The sequence below is a fragment of the Protopterus annectens genome, chromosome 8.part0, assembly GCF_019279795.1.
Source record: "Protopterus annectens isolate FY-2018-M chromosome 8.part0, PAN1.0, whole genome shotgun sequence".
In the NCBI taxonomy this organism is placed as follows: Eukaryota; Metazoa; Chordata; order Ceratodontiformes; family Protopteridae; genus Protopterus; species Protopterus annectens.
In genome coordinates this window covers 1932911182-1932929400 of record NC_056741.1, presented here as the reverse complement: position 1 = coordinate 1932929400, position 18219 = coordinate 1932911182, and the positions used below count along the sequence as shown (strand labels likewise).

At 42.7% G+C, this 18219-nt stretch overlaps 1 protein-coding gene across 3 annotated transcripts in view; it reads left to right on the top strand.

The window, feature by feature from the left end:
- The window catches only part of LOC122809736 (capping protein, Arp2/3 and myosin-I linker protein 2-like), a 1549910-nt gene that overhangs the window by 842505 nt on the left and 689186 nt on the right, over positions 1–18219 (top strand). For all 3 annotated transcript variants that reach the window (XM_044081444.1, XM_044081445.1, XM_044081446.1), the window contains exon 9: positions 330–416. In XM_044081444.1, coding sequence (XP_043937379.1) covers positions 330–416 — 87 coding nt within the window. The remainder of the gene's footprint in view (positions 1–329; positions 417–18219) is intronic.

The window sequence follows — 18219 nt, the reverse complement described above, 5'->3', positions numbered from 1 at the left end:
ACCTCGTTTTCTCATGTTCCACTTGCACCAAATTTTTACACAAAATGTCTTAGACAATGATATGAGGAAAGCAGAGCTGTTACACTTTGATATTTTACTGCTGTATTTGACTGGTGCTTTTGGTTTTCCACTGAATGACCAGATAAAAGAAGTGGGGGATGGTAGGGTAGGGTGCAGGTAGTCAGAGGTCATGGTTCAACTCAGTAGAAATAGAAGGGCAAGATAAAGAGGGCACATGATGTATAAACACATAACATTTACAAATTCTGTAGTAAAACCTTTATTTGCATGCCACACTGGGAAAATATTTATATGCACGTTTCTTACAGGAATTATGGCTTTTGGTTATCAGTTTGAGAGAATGCCAAAAGGAATGAAACACTTAAATTTCTCCCGGACATCAATCACTTCAAAAGGTAGGCATCTGAATGTTAATGATTCCTTTACTAAATTATGGAACTTTTGCTTACTGTCTAAATAACTTGTCAGTCTACCTGATCAAGAACAGCAGTAACTTTTTCTTAAGCTGAAATACATTTTATGTTTTTGAAATAAACTAAAAAGCTGTTGTCTGACAGTTCCATATTTTTTTCTTATTGAAATACCAGTTTTCATTTTTTTTCTAGTACTAATTTTTCTCTTTGCTTTAAATGAATGACTGTTATTCTTTGGGCGTGTGCATGCATATATGTGTGTATTTTGTGTGTGTGTGTGTGTGTGTGTGTGTGTGTGGTGTGTGTGTGTGTGTGTGTGTGTGTGGTAGTAGTAATAGTAGGATTTTTGAAGACACTGGAGGCAGGACACCCAAAAGCTCACATTTATTTAACAAAATAGTGCCATTCAAACTAATATGGAGTTTTAAAAATAGTCACAAAAACAAACATTGTCTTGAAAAACAATGCAGGCTGCAATATTTTGGTGTCCAAATTTCTTACCACTACATGTTTTGTTCTTGCAAGCTGCTTTATTTCAGCAAGGTGTAATATTTTGGTGGTCAAATCCCTTGTCTTATAGTGACGTGGTATATCAGATTGCTGCTCTCTCTCTCTCTCTCTCTCTCTTTTTTATTAGGAATATCAGCTTGCTTAATTGTGCCTTTAAATTATCCCTTTCCCCTACATCTTCCACGGTGCTTTGAAATGGAGAAAATCTTTTCTTAGGATTCACTCATGATTCAAATCAGGTATAACAGCTACTGGATATAACAATTTACCCAGCACTGTCTCAATTTCTATACAAGGAAAAAAAGAAATGGAATTATTCCAATTTTGGGGTGTTAGTAATCTTAAACTTATACCCCTCAGAACCCTAAATAAAGGAAATGGTGCTTTCAGGGCCTAGTACTACATGAGCTGTTCTCCCTTCTAGTAATACATTTTATTAGCATGGTTTAACAAAGTGACACTGAACTGTCTCATATTCTAGATGTTTAAATTAATTTGTTTAAAATGTATAGTTCAGTTTTCAAATTAGCATTCCTTTAAGAGAACTTAGCAGTACAACCTTTCTATATATATTTGTAACAAACATACACATTATTTGTATGTTTGTATTAAAGTGTGTATATTTCACTAAAGATGGTCCATTTCTTACAGACATTTCACATCTAGACTGGTAAATGATACATTACTGTTTATTAGTCTTACAGAATCATGTTGTAATACCACTTCACTTATATTTATTAGGCCAAGCGCTATTAAATGTATCAACTGTTAAATTATCTGAAATTCTGTCTTCATTGTTACCTGTTTTGTAGAATTACTGTTCTTTATTTCTAAATTAAAAATATGGTCAGGAAATTTTACTAATCATACCTCTGGCATTACATCAACACTAAGTAGCAGATGCCCTTCTCTTCTCATGTTGCAGTATTCCAAACCCTTGGGTTATCCTGTTTTGCTACCCAAATGTCCTGCCAGTATACAAAAGCTTCTAGTCACTGCAAGGTACGTGGGACGTCTGATATTGGATAAGGGAACGTGGACCATAAAAGTGACATCTGCATGTACCATTTCTCAGAACTTCTCTGCCGCCAGTTGAATGTTAACTGTTCCTGCTGCACCAGCTGTCAGCTTGTCTTTTCAAAGATAAATACCCCGTTGGGGACATTTTGTTCTTTTGGGTCACTGAATGTCTGTTTAGGTTCATGTCATCCAGGAAGGAAAAGTGCAGGTGTGGTCTTCGGATACCCCATAAGGATGCCTACAAACTTTGTCTTTTCTGTTTAGGGCCTATGCACAACCACAAGACCTGCATGATCTGTCAGGCCATTGTCCTTAAGACCCTACACAGCCATCTGCATACCCTCAACATTTATTTGGAGAATTAGTGTCTTAAACGCTTAGCGTTAGCTATGGAGGTGCCATCCGGTCAGCTTGTCGAGCCACCTAAGAAGAAGGCCAAAGTTGCTAGGCCAGAACCCATTGCTGCACCTCCCCCACCCAACGTCCCTCCTCTGGCTGACAGCCTGGAGGAACATTTGGAAACCACTGATATGGGTATAGAGGGTACCATTCAGGAAGCCGCAGAACCTAGAGTGGAAGGCACATCAGTGGAGGTTTTGCAGATGTCGGTTGCTGACAATGAGAGGAAACCTCGGCTTGTACTGGCTGTCCCAATGGCTCCTTCTCATACTACAGAACCTGTTGAACCCAGACCTTCCTTGGGCATCACACCCTCTAGGCCTTCCCTGAAAAGGAAACAGAAGATCAAACATATTTCTCCTCCTGCAGAAAGCCAAAAAGACTGGAAAGCCTTTTCTCAGAGTCTCTTTAAGGTATTCATGGCTTTTAGGCCTGCTATGCCCTCCTCCTCTCCAGTTGCTCCTTCTTTAATTAGTCCAAGGCCTCAGGCTGCAGACATCCCTCAACCTAAAGCTGAGGATTCCTGTGACTCTTCTTCGGAGGACTCTCTGTCCTATGTGTCCCAGTTGCCATCTCCCCTTGGTTATGCCTCCCCAGAGGAGGATTCTGTTGAGACCGGCTCTCCAGGTGAGGATCTCACCTTTGGGGAGACAATTTCCAAAATGAGGGAGTTCTTTAAGTGGGATTCCACTGAGATGTCAGAGGTACAAAAAGATATTATGAACTTCTGCAAATGGACACTCCCGCTCCTTCAGCTATCCCTCCTATCTTGCCAGGATTTTTGGATGCTTTTAATGCAGGTTCTGTGAATCGTGATTCACAGCCCCCTGCCCCTCAAAGACCTGACAGATTCTACAGGGTCCACGGGGGGGTTTCTTATTAAATGCCCTGTTGCAGACCCAGGCACTGTATCAGTCTCTGCTGATAAGTCTTCAAAGCTGCATCCTTCCACCTCAGTTCTCCTTACAGATAAGGACAGTAAGGCCATGGAGCACCTCAGGAAAAAGGTATATACCTCTGCTACCCTGCCATTCAGGGCAGTGAATTACCAAACACTTATGTCAATTTATGCCCTAGCCCTGTTAGGCCAGGCCACTAAGCTTTTGTCTAAGCTCCCTGACTCTCCTCCCAAGACAAATCTTCAGTCTCCTTTCTCTCTCTTCCTGGGTCACAAGGCATTTCCATCAGATGCAGCTATGATGCTGCTGAAGCTACTGCCAGGTCTGCTGCATGTGCCTCAGGTCTGAGAAGATATTCCTTGTTAAGGTTACAGCCCTTACCTGATGCCGTTAGGGCAAAACTTTTGGACACAGCTCTGGATAACTCTGCCCTCTTTGGTACAAAGGTGGCTGAGTTATTCAAAACTCACCAACAGAAGGGGAAGGAGCTACAGGACCTTAAGCACCTGTTTGTTTCTCCTATCCTTAAATTCCACAAGAATTACCCGTACAAAACACAGTTTATTAGGAAACACTCTGCCCCTCCACCTCTTTCCAGGGACAGAAAGAGCACCAGGAAGCAACAGACTCCCTTCAGACCTGCTCAGAACCCTGCTCAGTCTATGACTACCTGTCATTGCTCCTCAAACCTGTTCATACCATTCCCTTATCTCTAAGGCTCTCTCACTGTCTTCCCAGTTGGGAAAACTTTACCTCAGACAGGTGGGTCTTATCCATCATAGAAAGGGGTTATTTCATGACCTGGATCACACCACCTTTCTTGAGGGGCATTCCCCAGCCACCCAAAGAACAACTCCCTCTTTTCCAACCAGTCATAGACAGTCTTATTGCCCAAGGGACAATTTAACATGCCTCTATGACAGAAAAGGGAAGGGGTTTCTGTTCAAGACTGTTCCTAGTCCCAAGAAAGGATGGTCCGTGTAGACTGATCCTAGATCTCTCCTACCTCAATCTTTTCCTGCAAGTGCCCACCTTTTGAATGCTCACTCTTCGCCTTGATTTTACCTCAGGGATTTCTAGCCACCTTGGACGTCAAGGATGCCTACCTGCACATTCCCATAAGGAGTAACTACCAGAGATATTTACGCTTCTCTGTGGGCTCCTCACATTTTCAGTTCTCTGCCTTACCCTTTGGACTTTCTACAGCACTAAGGGTCTTCACCAAGTGCTTGACACCAGTGATTGCTATTGCAGGACTCAAGGGATTCAAATATTCCCTTACCTGGATGACCTACTGATTCAGGCAGTATGTTTCAAATCTTTACAAAGCCATTTACAAACGGTGATATCAGTCCTACAAGCACTGGGTCTCAAGAAAAACTACCCCAAGTCAAACCTGAACCCCCGTCAAGACCAAGTATTCCTCGGGTGCAGGATAAGGATGGATATCATGAGGGCCTTTCTGCCACCTCAAAAGGTGGAAAGCTTAAAGCAGTACTTGCTGTCTGTCCTTCATGTCACTACCTTGACTGCCAGGTAGTACCTCAGACTTCTGGGTCATATGGCATCGACTTTACCTATATTTTCATTGGCAAGCCTCCACATGAGAAAGGTACAATGGTACCTGAGGTCTATATGGACACAACAGGACACAACACTCACATCCCTTTCCTTCCTTCCTTGTCTCAGGAAAGAGTACAAGGCACTTGGTCAGACTCCATCAGACAGAAGCATATAAATATCAAGGAAATGAGAGCAATTTTACTGGCTCTGAAAGCTTTCCAACATACCCTGAAGCAGGGCCCCCTAAAATTGCTCACAGACAACACTACAGTTCTGTGGTACGTGAACAAGCAGGGGGGAACAAAATCTTACTTTCTATGCAGACTAGCTGTCCAAGTCTGGGAACTTGTGACCCAGCAGGGGTCACTCTGCAGGCAGTATATATACCTTCAGACCAGAACACCGAGGCACACACCTTGAGCAGGTCCATGTCACAGTCCCACGAATGGATGCTTCACAGGGATGTGTTCTTGGACTTAGTCCACAAATGGGGTACACCACAGATAGAGCTGTTTCCCTCCCCTCTGAACAGACAGCTTCCACTATTTTGCACCAGACTACCCAGCCCCCTGGCAAGTGCAATGGATGCCTTCTCAATCTCTTGGAAGGGGATGTTTCTATATGCATCCCCCCCTTCCTACATCTTCAGAAAGTCCTACTGAAAATACAGAAGGACAAACCAAAAATCTTGTTGGTGACTCCCTTTTGGTCAAGAGAGCATTGGTTCTCCCTCCTTCTGCATTTAGCCAGGGACAATCACCACAAGTTACCTCACAGAGTGGACCTTCTCACACAGGACAACGGATCCCTAATCCATCCCCACCTGCAGTATCTGAACCTTATCCTGTGGGTGATAGAATTCTCATACAGACACCTTTACAGTGAGGACATGCTCACAGTCCTGCAGGATGCCAGGAAACCTAATACCAGGAGATCTTATTTGTCTAAGTGGAAAAGATTCTCCATGTGGTGTCTACAAGGGAGTTGGACCCTTTTCAGGGTGATGTCCCCTTGATACTGTCATACCTGTGTGACCTCTTGCAGAAGGGGTTGGCATACTCCTCTTTTAAAGCCCACCTTGCTGCTATTTCAGCTTGTCTGCCTCTGGATCCCCCCTTGGCATCTCAGTTGCCTGCAAAGTTGTTCCTAAAGGGAGTGCTGCATCTCAGACCCCACAGGAAATCCGTTCCACCCCCATGGGACATGAACTATGTTTTAGAGAAGCTCATGGTAGCCCATTTGAACCAGCTTCTAAAGCCTCTCTGAAACACTGTACTTGGAAAACCGTACTCCTGGCAGCCTTGACATCAGCCAGAAGAGTGTCAGAGTTACAGGCCCTCATGGCTATTTCCCCTTTTCTCACCTTCCACAAGGACAGAGTAAGTGTTAGGACCCATCCTCCTTTTATACCCAAAGTGGTCAATGAGTTAACCTTAAACCAAGCCATTCATCTGCCCACCTTCTTTGCTCATCCACAGAATAACAGTGAGAGAGTCTTACACTCCGTTGATGTTCACAGACACTTAGATTTTACCTTGACAAGACTGAGTCTATCAGGAAATCGGCCCAATTGTTTGTCTTCTTTCATCCCAGGGCTCTGGGAAAAGCAGTGACAAAGCAGACCATTTCTGCCTGGATTTCCATGGCAATTTCTTTCTGCTACTCATACCATGGAAAATCCTTAGGATCCAGGATTAAGGCTCACGCCACTAAAGCCATAGCTTCATCTGGAGCCTTCTTTAAGGGACTGGACACTGCCTCCATTTTAGAGGAAGCTACATGAACCTTTGTCCATATCTTTACCAAACAATGTAGACTGGACCATATTTCCAAATCTAGGGCGGGATTTGCCAGGGCAATCCTCCATGGATTTCTAGACAACATTTCCAAGCCTCCACCCTCTTCTTTCTTTGAGCTTTGGCACTCACCCAAGGGTTTGGAATACTGCAACATGAGAATAGAAAAATCTAGAATAATTATGTAAAATCTTACTATAACCATAGATGTCCTTCTCTTCCATGTTGCAGCATTCCTTCTCTCCCTCCTTCCCACTTCTTTTACTAAACAGTCCCTTGTTAGGTCCCACCCTTCCTTTATACCCAAAGTGGTCAATGAGTTATACTTAAACCAAGCCATTCATCTGCCCACCTTCTTTGCTCATCCACAGAATGACAGTGAGAGAGCCTTACACTCCCTTGATGTTCACAGACACATAGATTTTCCCTTGACAAGACTGAGTCTATCAGGAAATCGGCCCAATTGTTTGTCTCCTTTAATCCCAAGGCTCTAGGAAAAGCAGTGACAAAGCAGACCATTTCCATCTGGATTTCCATGGCAATTTCTTTCTGCTACTCATACCATGGAAAATCCTTAGGATCCAGGATTAAGGCTCACTCCACTAAAGCCATAGCTTCATCTAGAGCCTTCTTTAAGGGACTGGACACTGCCTCCATTTTAGAGGCAGCTACATGGACCTTTGTCCATACCTTTACCAAACAATGTAGATTGGACCATATTTCCAAATCTTGGGCGGGATTTGCCAGTGCAATCCTCCATGGATTTCTAGATAACATTTCCAAGCTTACACCCTCTTCTTTCTTTGAGCTTTGGCACTCACCCAAGGGTTTGGAATACTGCAACATGAAAATAGAAGAATCTAGAATAATTATGTAAAATCTTACTATAACCATAGATGTCCTTCTCTTCCATGATGCAGCATTCCTTCCCACCCTCCTTCCCCTTTCTTTTACTAAACTGTCCCTTCTTGGATGGCACTGGACTCAAACAGTTATCTTGGAACTGGGGTCCGACTGGGGTGCTCAGTTCTGAGGAATGGTACATGCAGACATCACTTTTATGGCTCACGTTCCCTTAGCCAATGTCAGACGTCGCACGTACCTTGTCGTGATTAGAAGCTTTTGTATACTGGCTGGACATTCGAGTAGCAAAAGAGGATAACCCAAGTGTTTGGAATAATGCAATATGGAAGAGAAGGACATCTATGGTTATGGTAAGATTTTACACAACTATTCTTTCTTTATCTTAGCCCCTATAATGACTTATTCAGGTCTAATTGTGGCAGTTTTGTTGACCAGTCTATAAATTGCTGGTGTAATTTTTTTCAGCTGTTGATTCCTTTATCTCTGTGAGTCCAGAAGCCTTTGTAAGAACTCCCCCATAGTTGCACTTATGTAGCATGCAGCTGGATTTTCCCAGAAAAAAATATTCATGCAAAACAGGAATACAATATTGTTTTCTCTTCTGCAAAAACAGTCCAAGCTACAAGTCTTCTGTCTCAAAAAGGGAACATACACAAAGACATTTTTCTCTTAGATAGGAAATTGGTTGCACAAAGTAAAACTCTCCCACATTGTTTCAAACGGGAAACTACACTTACTTGACAACAGCAGGTTGTGAAGCAACAGGCATGAGTTTGTGCCTAAAATGCCTGCCCATATTCTTCACCAGGTTTTGAAGTCACTGTAAGCAGGATATCCACAAGATTCATGTTCATTTAAGATTCAAATAAAATATCAGTTCGCTTAGCATTTTCAAATTATAACAAAAACAGTACCTTTGAAACTCATGTAGCTTTTTAAAAACAAACACAGTGCAAACTATACTTTTAAAAATCATTCATTCCATAAAATACATCACTTCACATAAGTTCTCTCAGACTACAGGTAGCCATCTTGCTAGACCACTCTCCATGCTTATGTATTCACACTGTGCTTACAGACGGTCAGCCTTACTTTTAGCCCTCCCACTCAGTCTCAGATTTCAAGCCTGGCAACAGTTAAGTCGCAGGATTTAGGCCTTTCTCTTCAGTCTCATCACTGTCACCAAATTTTCTGTTTGTTTTTCCTAGCCCTCAATCACATTTCAAGAAACAGCTCTAAGCCTTTCTCATATGTTTCCCCTCACTCGCAGCACCAAAAAAATTAAACACAGTCCACTAGTGAACCTTAGTATACCAGTCCATAATGGGACCCTCTTTCATTCTATATTTCCAGCATAAAACAATGTTCCTCCACTGAAGAAGTGACTGTATTCAGCCTTCCAAGCTGCTCTGTTTTACACTGACGGTAAAATCTCTGATTGTCTAACAAGAGCCTGTGGAAACCACTGCAAGAAAATTCTCAATCTTTGCACATTTAAAGAGGCAGACATTTTTCACTGAATAAGTAACAAAATTCTACGTTCACATATTATTTATGAACTTAGGTTAAAAATGTTACAAAATAAATGTACACGCGACTGCACGCGCATACACGCATACACACACACACACACACACACACACACACACACACACACACACACACACACACACACACACACACACACAATGAATTATTGTGTGCGTGTGTAGTTAACTTTTTTCCTTTAGTCTTCTCTTGCAGTTAAAATGTTTAGCTTTAACTATAACTTCATCTTTATCCATTGTTTCATGTACTTTTACTGATATGTCCTGTTTTATATTAAAATGTTCACTAAACCAATAATAGAAAAATAGCTCCTATAAACTCAGGTGTCTTTCTTAGTAATTCACATTTTAAAACATAACAACATTGAGTCTGTGTGGACAGTGGAATCCCATAGTTTAGCTCTCTCTCTCTCTCTCTCTCTCTTATATCAAGGTACCCTCTAGCCCACGTACATCCCTTCATAGTTTTCGGTTTCCAGAACTTTGAAGAAAGGGATTGGCAGGGCATGGAGTTCCAAATAAGTGAATCTTAGATCATAAAACCTTAGCTGGTACTAGAGATGTGTGACTAGGACTGAACTGTTAACCTCATGCCAATATATTATCACTGAAAGGCTGTCCTGAAACTGTCAGAGAAACCAGCATTGCCACTGGTGCTTCTTCTTTTTTTAATTTTTGGTTCTAATTGAGTCACAATGGAAGAAAATTTGTGTTGGCTGTGTAAATGTCTTACCTACCCCCCCCCCCCCCCCCACACACACACACACACACGGATTTTTGTTTCAAAGTGAAATGTGCACAGTTCCCCTGCATTGTAAAGTGTATGCATTGCATGTACTTGGACTGCTAAAAATGTAACATTCATGCATACATACATTATGTATTTTTTTTTACATTTAATATTTTTATGGCGCTATTTGTTGTTGTAAGATTTATTTTAAATTCACATCTTAAGTGTTGGAATGAATAGCCAAACTTATTTTGTCCATTTTCAGTGGAGGCTAGGGTAGAAAAGATACAAAAAAACTTGTATGTGCAAAAATCTGAGTACAGATATACTCACATGGAATTGTATACATTGTGTGTATGTACAATTTCTATATGAAAAGGACAAAATACATTCACATTAACAAGCATGACAATTAATTTACAAGAACTTAAGTTACATACGGACATGAAGTAATTTCAAACATTTATGTAAGAGAAACATAGAAAAGGTTGGAAACAGTCACAGTACAGCAACAATACAGGAAATGAAGCATTGTCGTAGTAGTAGATATGTAATAGGTCCAATAATCAATGCTAGGTGCTGAAATGGTTCCTCCAAAGGCAAACACAAGCGAAGCAAAAAAACAGAAAAATCCTTGAAGAACACCACTGGATGCTTCAAGTAGTAAAAATAAGAACTTTTAATAAAAGCTGGTACAAAACAGATAAGCGCTTTCGGGTTGGTAGCCCTTCATCAGATCGATGAAGGGCTACCAACCTAAAACCGCTTTTCTGTTTTTAGATATGTAATAGCAGAGGAAAAGTAAGAAAATTGGATGTCAGTGTAGGAGGAATCAGCTGGGGAAAATTATTAAGGACAGAATGGAGAGATAGGGGTAACAGAGGAGGAAAAGAAGAGATGTGAGGCTAAAGAGACACAGGTGTATTTGCAAAGCATAAAATGTTGTCATTGTGTGATGGTTCTGGGCATAGTTAACTCTGCAATAATGCATAACTGACTAAAAGACAGCACTGGTCATCAAAGGTGTGTTGCTCAGTTAATTTCCGTTTTCTTTAGGTATTGTGACTTTGGAGTTAATTTTACCCAATGACTTTGTGCAGAAGGAGGCAGTACTGTTCACAGTGAGCATGAGGAGCTTTTCTCCCACAAAAACAGTTCAGATGACATTTTGGATGTTGCATTTTCGTTCAAAACACCATTTGTTTAAGTACTTTTGATTGGCCAGTCTAAATATGATTGATTACAGGTTGCATGGCTTTTAATAAACATTTTAATGAGCATTACCCTTTGGCTGTGTTGGTGTTCCATACATATGCAGAATTCTTATAGAAACATTGAACGTAAAAGGAGACAAGAAATGAGGGATGAAACTAATCTGCTCACTTCCCTACCTGTTATAGAGGATGTAGATTCTATTTACACAGCATCTTATACCCTTGAATGGTTTGTCTGCCCTATAAATTGTTGAATTCCGTTATTGATTTCACACTGATACATCTTCAGGGACACATTCAGCCATCCATTACTGTATCTTTAAAATCAAACTTGCTTTTCTTCTTTTGTAAGTGTTGCATCTTCAGATTGTCATTCATTCTGATAGTTACTTCCTTGAAAGGTAGCGCAGACTTGAATACCATTGTACACTTAAAGAATATCTCTATTCATTATAAACACCTGGCAAGAAGGGTTACAGCTCTAGGGATCCTTATAAACACTTGACAAAAACAGCTAAAGCTGTGGTGCTCCTTACGTGAATATGGATATCTATAGAGTAAGAAACTATCCCCATTTCTCAGATACTACATGGACGAAACAACTACAGGGTGAGCAGTAGCACCAACAATGCTTTGAAGTCAGAAGCACTACAACTTTAAGTCATTACAAAATTTCTTCATATGGTTGATTGGTATCCAAAGTGTCATTCCTGAGATAGCACCTTTCATAGTCATACAATGATTTTTAACTATACATTTTATATGAGTTCCTTATATTGCTAATGTTATTTTAGTATAGGATCATTAAATAACTTTCAGTTAAAGCCTTTACATTAACATTTAAGCTTAAAACATTTGCACTTTTGCAGTTTACTGATTTGTGTATATGTATATATTTTTTATTTTCGCCCTAGTACTATTCATGTATGTTTTACTTTGCTTTACCTGCTGTTCAGTCAGAAACTGATTTTCCTGCACCATTTAAAATGTTACCCCCGGATTCTATATGTCTTGCACGGCATGCAGGATCAGTGCAGGAGCTCTAACCGGCAATATGTCTGCCGTGTGATCCAGAAACAGCCTCCAAGGGAGTGCACGAGCACGCCTGCACTAGTCCTGCACAGACTAAGCCCCTGTATGCAAATCACCCCATTTGCAGGAGAAATCCATGCAAATGAGATATATTTGCGATCCAGGAAGCTTGAAACTGGCCGTGCAGGACTAGTGCAATCTGCAGAAATGTACTCGTTAAGTAACCGAGTACATTTCTGCAGAATCCAAAATGGAGCTGTGACAGCTCCAAATAAAGGCCAAGTATAAGGCCATTGGCATTGCAAACAGCCAAAAAAATACAAAAATCAACTTTTATTTTTTTTAGCCGATCTCGGCTGTTTGAGCGTAGGGCATCCGCACAAACGGGATTGGGGGGGGGGGGGTAATAAAATAAATCTAAAATAAGCATTCTAACTAAAATCACTATTCTGCCATGCAAGTCAGTGGCAGGCAGAAGACAACATGGCCAGTGAGTAGTGGTTGCTAAGGGGGGAGGCTCAGTGTGAGACATGTAACTATGCATTAGCAGGCAATCCTATGCAAATGAAGGGAATGATAGTGAATCCCAGTTTTCCCCAGCATGCTAGCCAGGTCCCAACAGTGTAACAGTAGGAATAGCTTGTTGCAAGCCTAGGACGTAGCTGACATCATAGGGGTGTGTGTCAGGCATACTGTAAGCAGACTGAAGCGCTGTGGCTCGGGTTTGCTCCTAGCTTAGCACAGCTAAGCTAGGGGGTGTGTCTTAATCTGCCTAGCACTCTTTACATTGCCTAAGTGGGTGTGCGGGCTACGCACTGGGTTTTAAAGGAAGAAAACAAAAGTTAAACAAGGAAATAGCAGCACTATGCATATCTGACCATTCTGTTTGTGCGGAGCGCCCACGGGCTTAAACAGGAAGGCAGTGTGAAGGGAAAACAGCAGTAGGAAGGTAATCAAGGAGAACTAGCATAGCTGGCAGGTGAAATGTGTCAGAATCAGCCAATTACACAGGCAGCAGACCAGCCCAGCCCAGAACACTACTGTATCACCCATGCCCTGGCCCAGCAATCAAGAAGCCTCAATCCTCACCACTAACACCAGATACAAATACACACAGTAAAGTGCAATTTCCCTTAAGAGCACACAGAGATCACAGTCAGTCCAGGGCTGGTCACTCTCTTTCTCCCCAGGTCCCCAATAAGACTCCCCATTGGGACAGCTATAGGGTCCAGATCTCAGCCTAGCTGGGCAAGCTAAAATCTCCAGCACCCTCTCTGTCCAACCAGTGCTTTGTGTCCCTGCCCAAGTAGCTGACACACGCACACTTTGAGATAAGAGTTTACACAACCACACAGACACTTCTGGGGAAGGCTGGCACAGGTTCTCCAGCTGTGTCCCCTTTTACCCAGACTGTATGGTAGTAATTACTGCCACCACACAGCTAATATTATCAGCCACCCAAAGGCCCTTAAAAGGGTGTCCAATTATTAATATGCAATATTATTATCCAATTGGTAAGTGTGACTAATCAGTCAAGGCTTATTAGAGTGGCGTTTTACAATACACTCTATAAATATGCAATGTACTCTAGAGTTTAACTTATCTCTACACAAATCAGCCACAGTTAAAAGGTTTTAAAATATTTAATAATAAATAATTAAAACCACAAGACAATACATTCTACTACACAGTCAGTGCTAGTCAAGAGAGTTCAGAGATCACAGAGAAATGCTTAAAAAATCAGTAGTACAGTTCTGACATCACAGAAAACCACTTAGTCTAAACTTTCTAATTCCTGGCTATTGCTACAAGAAAACACACTTCTAAAATAACTTACTTATAGAGCAAGGCAGAGTGCTGTAAGTTGGATAGTCAAGGCAAAATGCTTAATAATCTCTGGTTCTCACTATTTAAATTGAAACAGCAGTTCTGATAAAACATTACATCATCTCTTTTACACTTTCCTGGAATTCCCAAGCTGACAGAAACTGCATTTACATTCTTTTACACTTAGAGCAATAAAGGACATTCCAGATGTAAATTCTAGTAATTATTCCTTAAGTTAAAACAATAGGCAGGATGCTTACTCCAGATTCATCAACTCCAAAATTTAACTTTAAAGGAACAGACATAAAGTAATTTTAATTTCAAAGGACCAACAAGAAATGCTTGACTTAGCTTTCTTTACAGCATTGGGCAATGTTGCCACTTTGTTTTAAGTTCCACATTTAACAGTCTATTCTTTCATTTAAGAAAAAACAGCCTGTATCTTACAGTGATATTTACAAATGATAGAATTATCTATAAAATTCTATTTGGCTTTGCTGGCAACCTTCACCCTTGTCTACCAGTCTTCACATTTCTCCCCTCCCTGGAGAACTCAAGCTAGTTTTTTAAGTGACCCTTGAGAAACACTGCTTGAGAGGATTAGGTCTATCTTGAGTGTACCTACCCCATTCCCTGCCTTGAGAGCCCATCTGCATTGGCATTACTACTCCCACTGCAGTGCTGCACTGACATATCATATGCTTGCAGCCCCAGGCTCCATCTTAGCAACTTGCCATTTTGCTGGCTGGCTCTGTTTAACCACGTTAGAAGGTTGTGATCTGTCATAACAGTGAATTTCCTGCCATACAGATAAGGCTGAAGTTTTTGCACTGCCCACACTATGGCTAGACATTTATTTTCTACAGCTGCATAGCATTCCTTACTGGGTTGGAGCCTATGACTGAGATAAACCACTGGGTGCTCTTCCCCCTCTGAAGAAATCTGGCTAAGTACAGCCCCCACCCCATGGTTTGAAGCATCCACCTGCACAACACATTTTTTGCTGTAATCTGGACTGGCTAACACAGTGGGTCCTCCCAAAGCTTCTTTAAGCTTCTGGAATGCATGCTGACATGCTGGGGTCCACACTACATTATCTGGCCTATTCTTCCTTCTCAGGTCTGTGAGAGGAGCAGCTATGGTACTACAACCGGGAACAAACTTTCTGTAGTACCCTGCTGTCCCTAAAAATGCCCTCACCTGTTTTTTAGTAACAGATGCAGGCCATGCCTGAATAGCTTCCACTTTAGCAGGTTCTGGCCTTATCTTCCCACTTCCCACTCTATGTCCTAGGTAGGAGACCTCTGCCATACCCACCTGACATTTGCTCAGCTTAATGGTCAACCCTGCCCTCTGTAGTCTGCCCTGCACCTCCCTGACATGCTGAAGGTGCTCTGGCCAGGAATGGCTATAGATGGCAATATCATCTAGGTAAGCAAGGGCAAACGCTCCTGCTCCTGCTAGGATATTATCTACCAGCTTCTGGAAAGTTGCTGAGGCATTCTTCTTCCCAAAGGGCATCTTTGTGAACTCATACAAGTCAAAAGGAGTCACAAAGGTGGACTTCTCTCTAGCACTGGAAGTCAAGGGCACCTGCCAGTAACCCTTGGTAAGATCAATGGTTGTAAGATACTTAGCCCCACCCAGCTGCTCTAGGGCCTCATCTGTCCTAGGCATGGGGTTAGCATCAGACTCTGTGTGACTATTTAATTTCCTGTATTCCACACAGAACCTGGTGCTGCCATCCTTCTTTGGCACCAGCACCACTGGGGAGGCCCAGGGACTGTTGGACTCTTGAATCACCCTAGTTCCAACATCTCCTGTACCTCCTCCCTCAGATTCTGTCTGACTCTCTCAGGCACCCTGTAAGGGGCCTGCCTAATAGGCCTTTGGGGTCCTCTATCCACCTGGTGCTGCACTAGGTGGGTGCACCCTGGTTTCCCAGTGAACATGTCCCCAAATTCCTGCAATACTGCACAGATTTCTTGAACCTGGGTAGGAGATAGCTGCTGGGAATTTGCTACCCCTTCCACTGAGGTGTCAGCCCGAGCCTCACTGAGGAGATCATTCCACATATCTCACTCAGTCTCCTCCTGCAATCCACTGCAAATGTGCAGCACAAGGGTCTCCCTATCATAGTAAGGTTTCATCGTATTAACATGGTACAATTTATGCCCCTGCCATCTGCCTAGCAGTTCCACCATGTAGTTAACATCACTTACCTTTCTTACCATCTTGTAGGGTCCCTCCCAAGCTGCTTGCAGCTTGTTGTGTCTGACAGGAATGAGAGCCATTACCTGCTGCCCCACAGCATACTCTCTAGCTCGAGTATTCCTGTCATACCACACCTTTGTCTATTGTTGGGCTTCTGCCAGGTTCTCCTGGGCCAAGCCCATGAGTTCCCTGAGCCTTGTCTTGAGGTTTAGGACGTATGCCACAACCGACTCCTTGTGAGACTCACACTCACCTTCCCACTCATCTCGAATTAAATCTAGAGGTCCCCTCACCCTATGCCCATACATTAGCTCAAAGGGTGAAAAACCTGTGGATTTCTGGGGAAACTTTCTGTAAGCAAACAACAAATGGGACAAATATTTGTCCCACTCCCTCTTAAATTGATCTGCAAATGCCTGTAGAATGGATTTGATTATAGAGTTTATCCTCTCAACAAGACCATTAGTCTGGGGATGGTGGGGGGTGGTCTTCATGTGCTTCACCCCACAGGACTTCCACAGACAAGCCAGCAGGTCTGACATGAAATCGGCACCTCTGTCAAACAGTATTTCTATTGGAAACCTACCCTGCTAAAAATCTCTAACAAAGCATTTGCCACCTTCTCTGCCTCAGTGGAGGACAAAGCCACTGCCTCAGGGTATCGTGTAACATAATCTACTACCACTAGGATATACTTTTTCCCTGTGGAACTTGGGGTACTCAGAAGACCCACAATATCCATAGCTACCCACTGAAATGGCTCCTCAATCACAGGCAAAGGCATCAAAGGAATTCTCACCTTGTCTTCTGCCTTGCCTACATTTCGGCACTGCTCACAGGTCCTGCAGTAACCTGTTACATCTCTGGAAATTCCAGGCCAATAGAAGTTCTGCATAATATGCCTCTTTGTACATTTTATGCCCATATGACCTGCAAAGGGAATATCATGGGCTATGGCTAGAAGCGCCAGACTGTAGGCTCTAGGCACTACCAACTGCTGTACTCTCTCATCTTCTAGCCCTCCCTCAGGGGTCCACTCTCTGTATAGTAACCCTTTGTCCCAGTATACAGATTCCCCCTTTCCTTGAGAATCAGGTCCCTCCATAGCTACCTGCCTCAGGCCTTGCAATGTGGGGTCTGAGAGCTGAGCCTGTCTCAGCTCTCTCCTTGTAACCCTTCCCAGCATCCCTTCTACAGGAAGTCTGGTATTCTCTGACCCGACATCTCACCCGACATCTGCAGCAATTGGAGAGACCCCAAAAGTTCCTCACCAAAAGGATAAAGGGACTCCAAAATCTGTCATATGCTGCCAGATTGAAGAAACTCCAGCTCTATTCAGTTGCATATCGTCTGCTCAGAGGTGACATGTGCCTGACATACAAGGCCATGTCCAACCCGGAATTAATGGACATGCTCCACCTCAAAAAATCCAAATCCACCAAAACCACTAGAGCAAGCGAATTAAACCTTAGCATGGATATAAATAGGACGTGCTGGAGGGATAGATTTATCACTCAGAGACTCCCTATGCTGTGGAATAAAATCCCGATCCATGTGAGGCAGAGCACCTCGCTGGCTCTGTTCAAGAGAAATCTTGACCTGTGGATGGGAGATCGTAGGTTTATCCCGGGAATCATCTCTGTGTCACTGCTGGACAGAGGCACAACAAACTAATGGGTACAGTATTTTTTCATATAAGGGGTGGCGTAAGCCACAAAAATTTGGGCTAGGCTTATAAATGCCTTAGGGCAGATAGCCTAGTATAAACCTATGAACCTATGACAGTGGTGCATCACTGTCAGCCTGGGTACTACTACTCACCTCTGCCTTTGCAGTCACTCTGTCCAAGGGACCATCAGTACCCACAAGCAGCTGTGTCTCACCTTCAGTCTCACTGCTACAGCGTAGTTCACTCCCTGAAGTAACCACCTCACCAGTCCTGCCTGCAAGTATGCAGTCTGTCTGGGTCTCCCCCAGGCTACCAGACCCACATGTTTGTCTCCTAGCCTGACCGCGTGTAATTGCATAAGCACATGGTACTGCTTCATCCAAATCCTTCCCTATCAAGACATCTACAGGATGGTAGCTCCATACCCCTGTTGTCTCAAGGCAACCTACTGTTGGCATTTTGTCTTTCCCACTTACTGGCTCCCTCACCTTTGATTCCCCA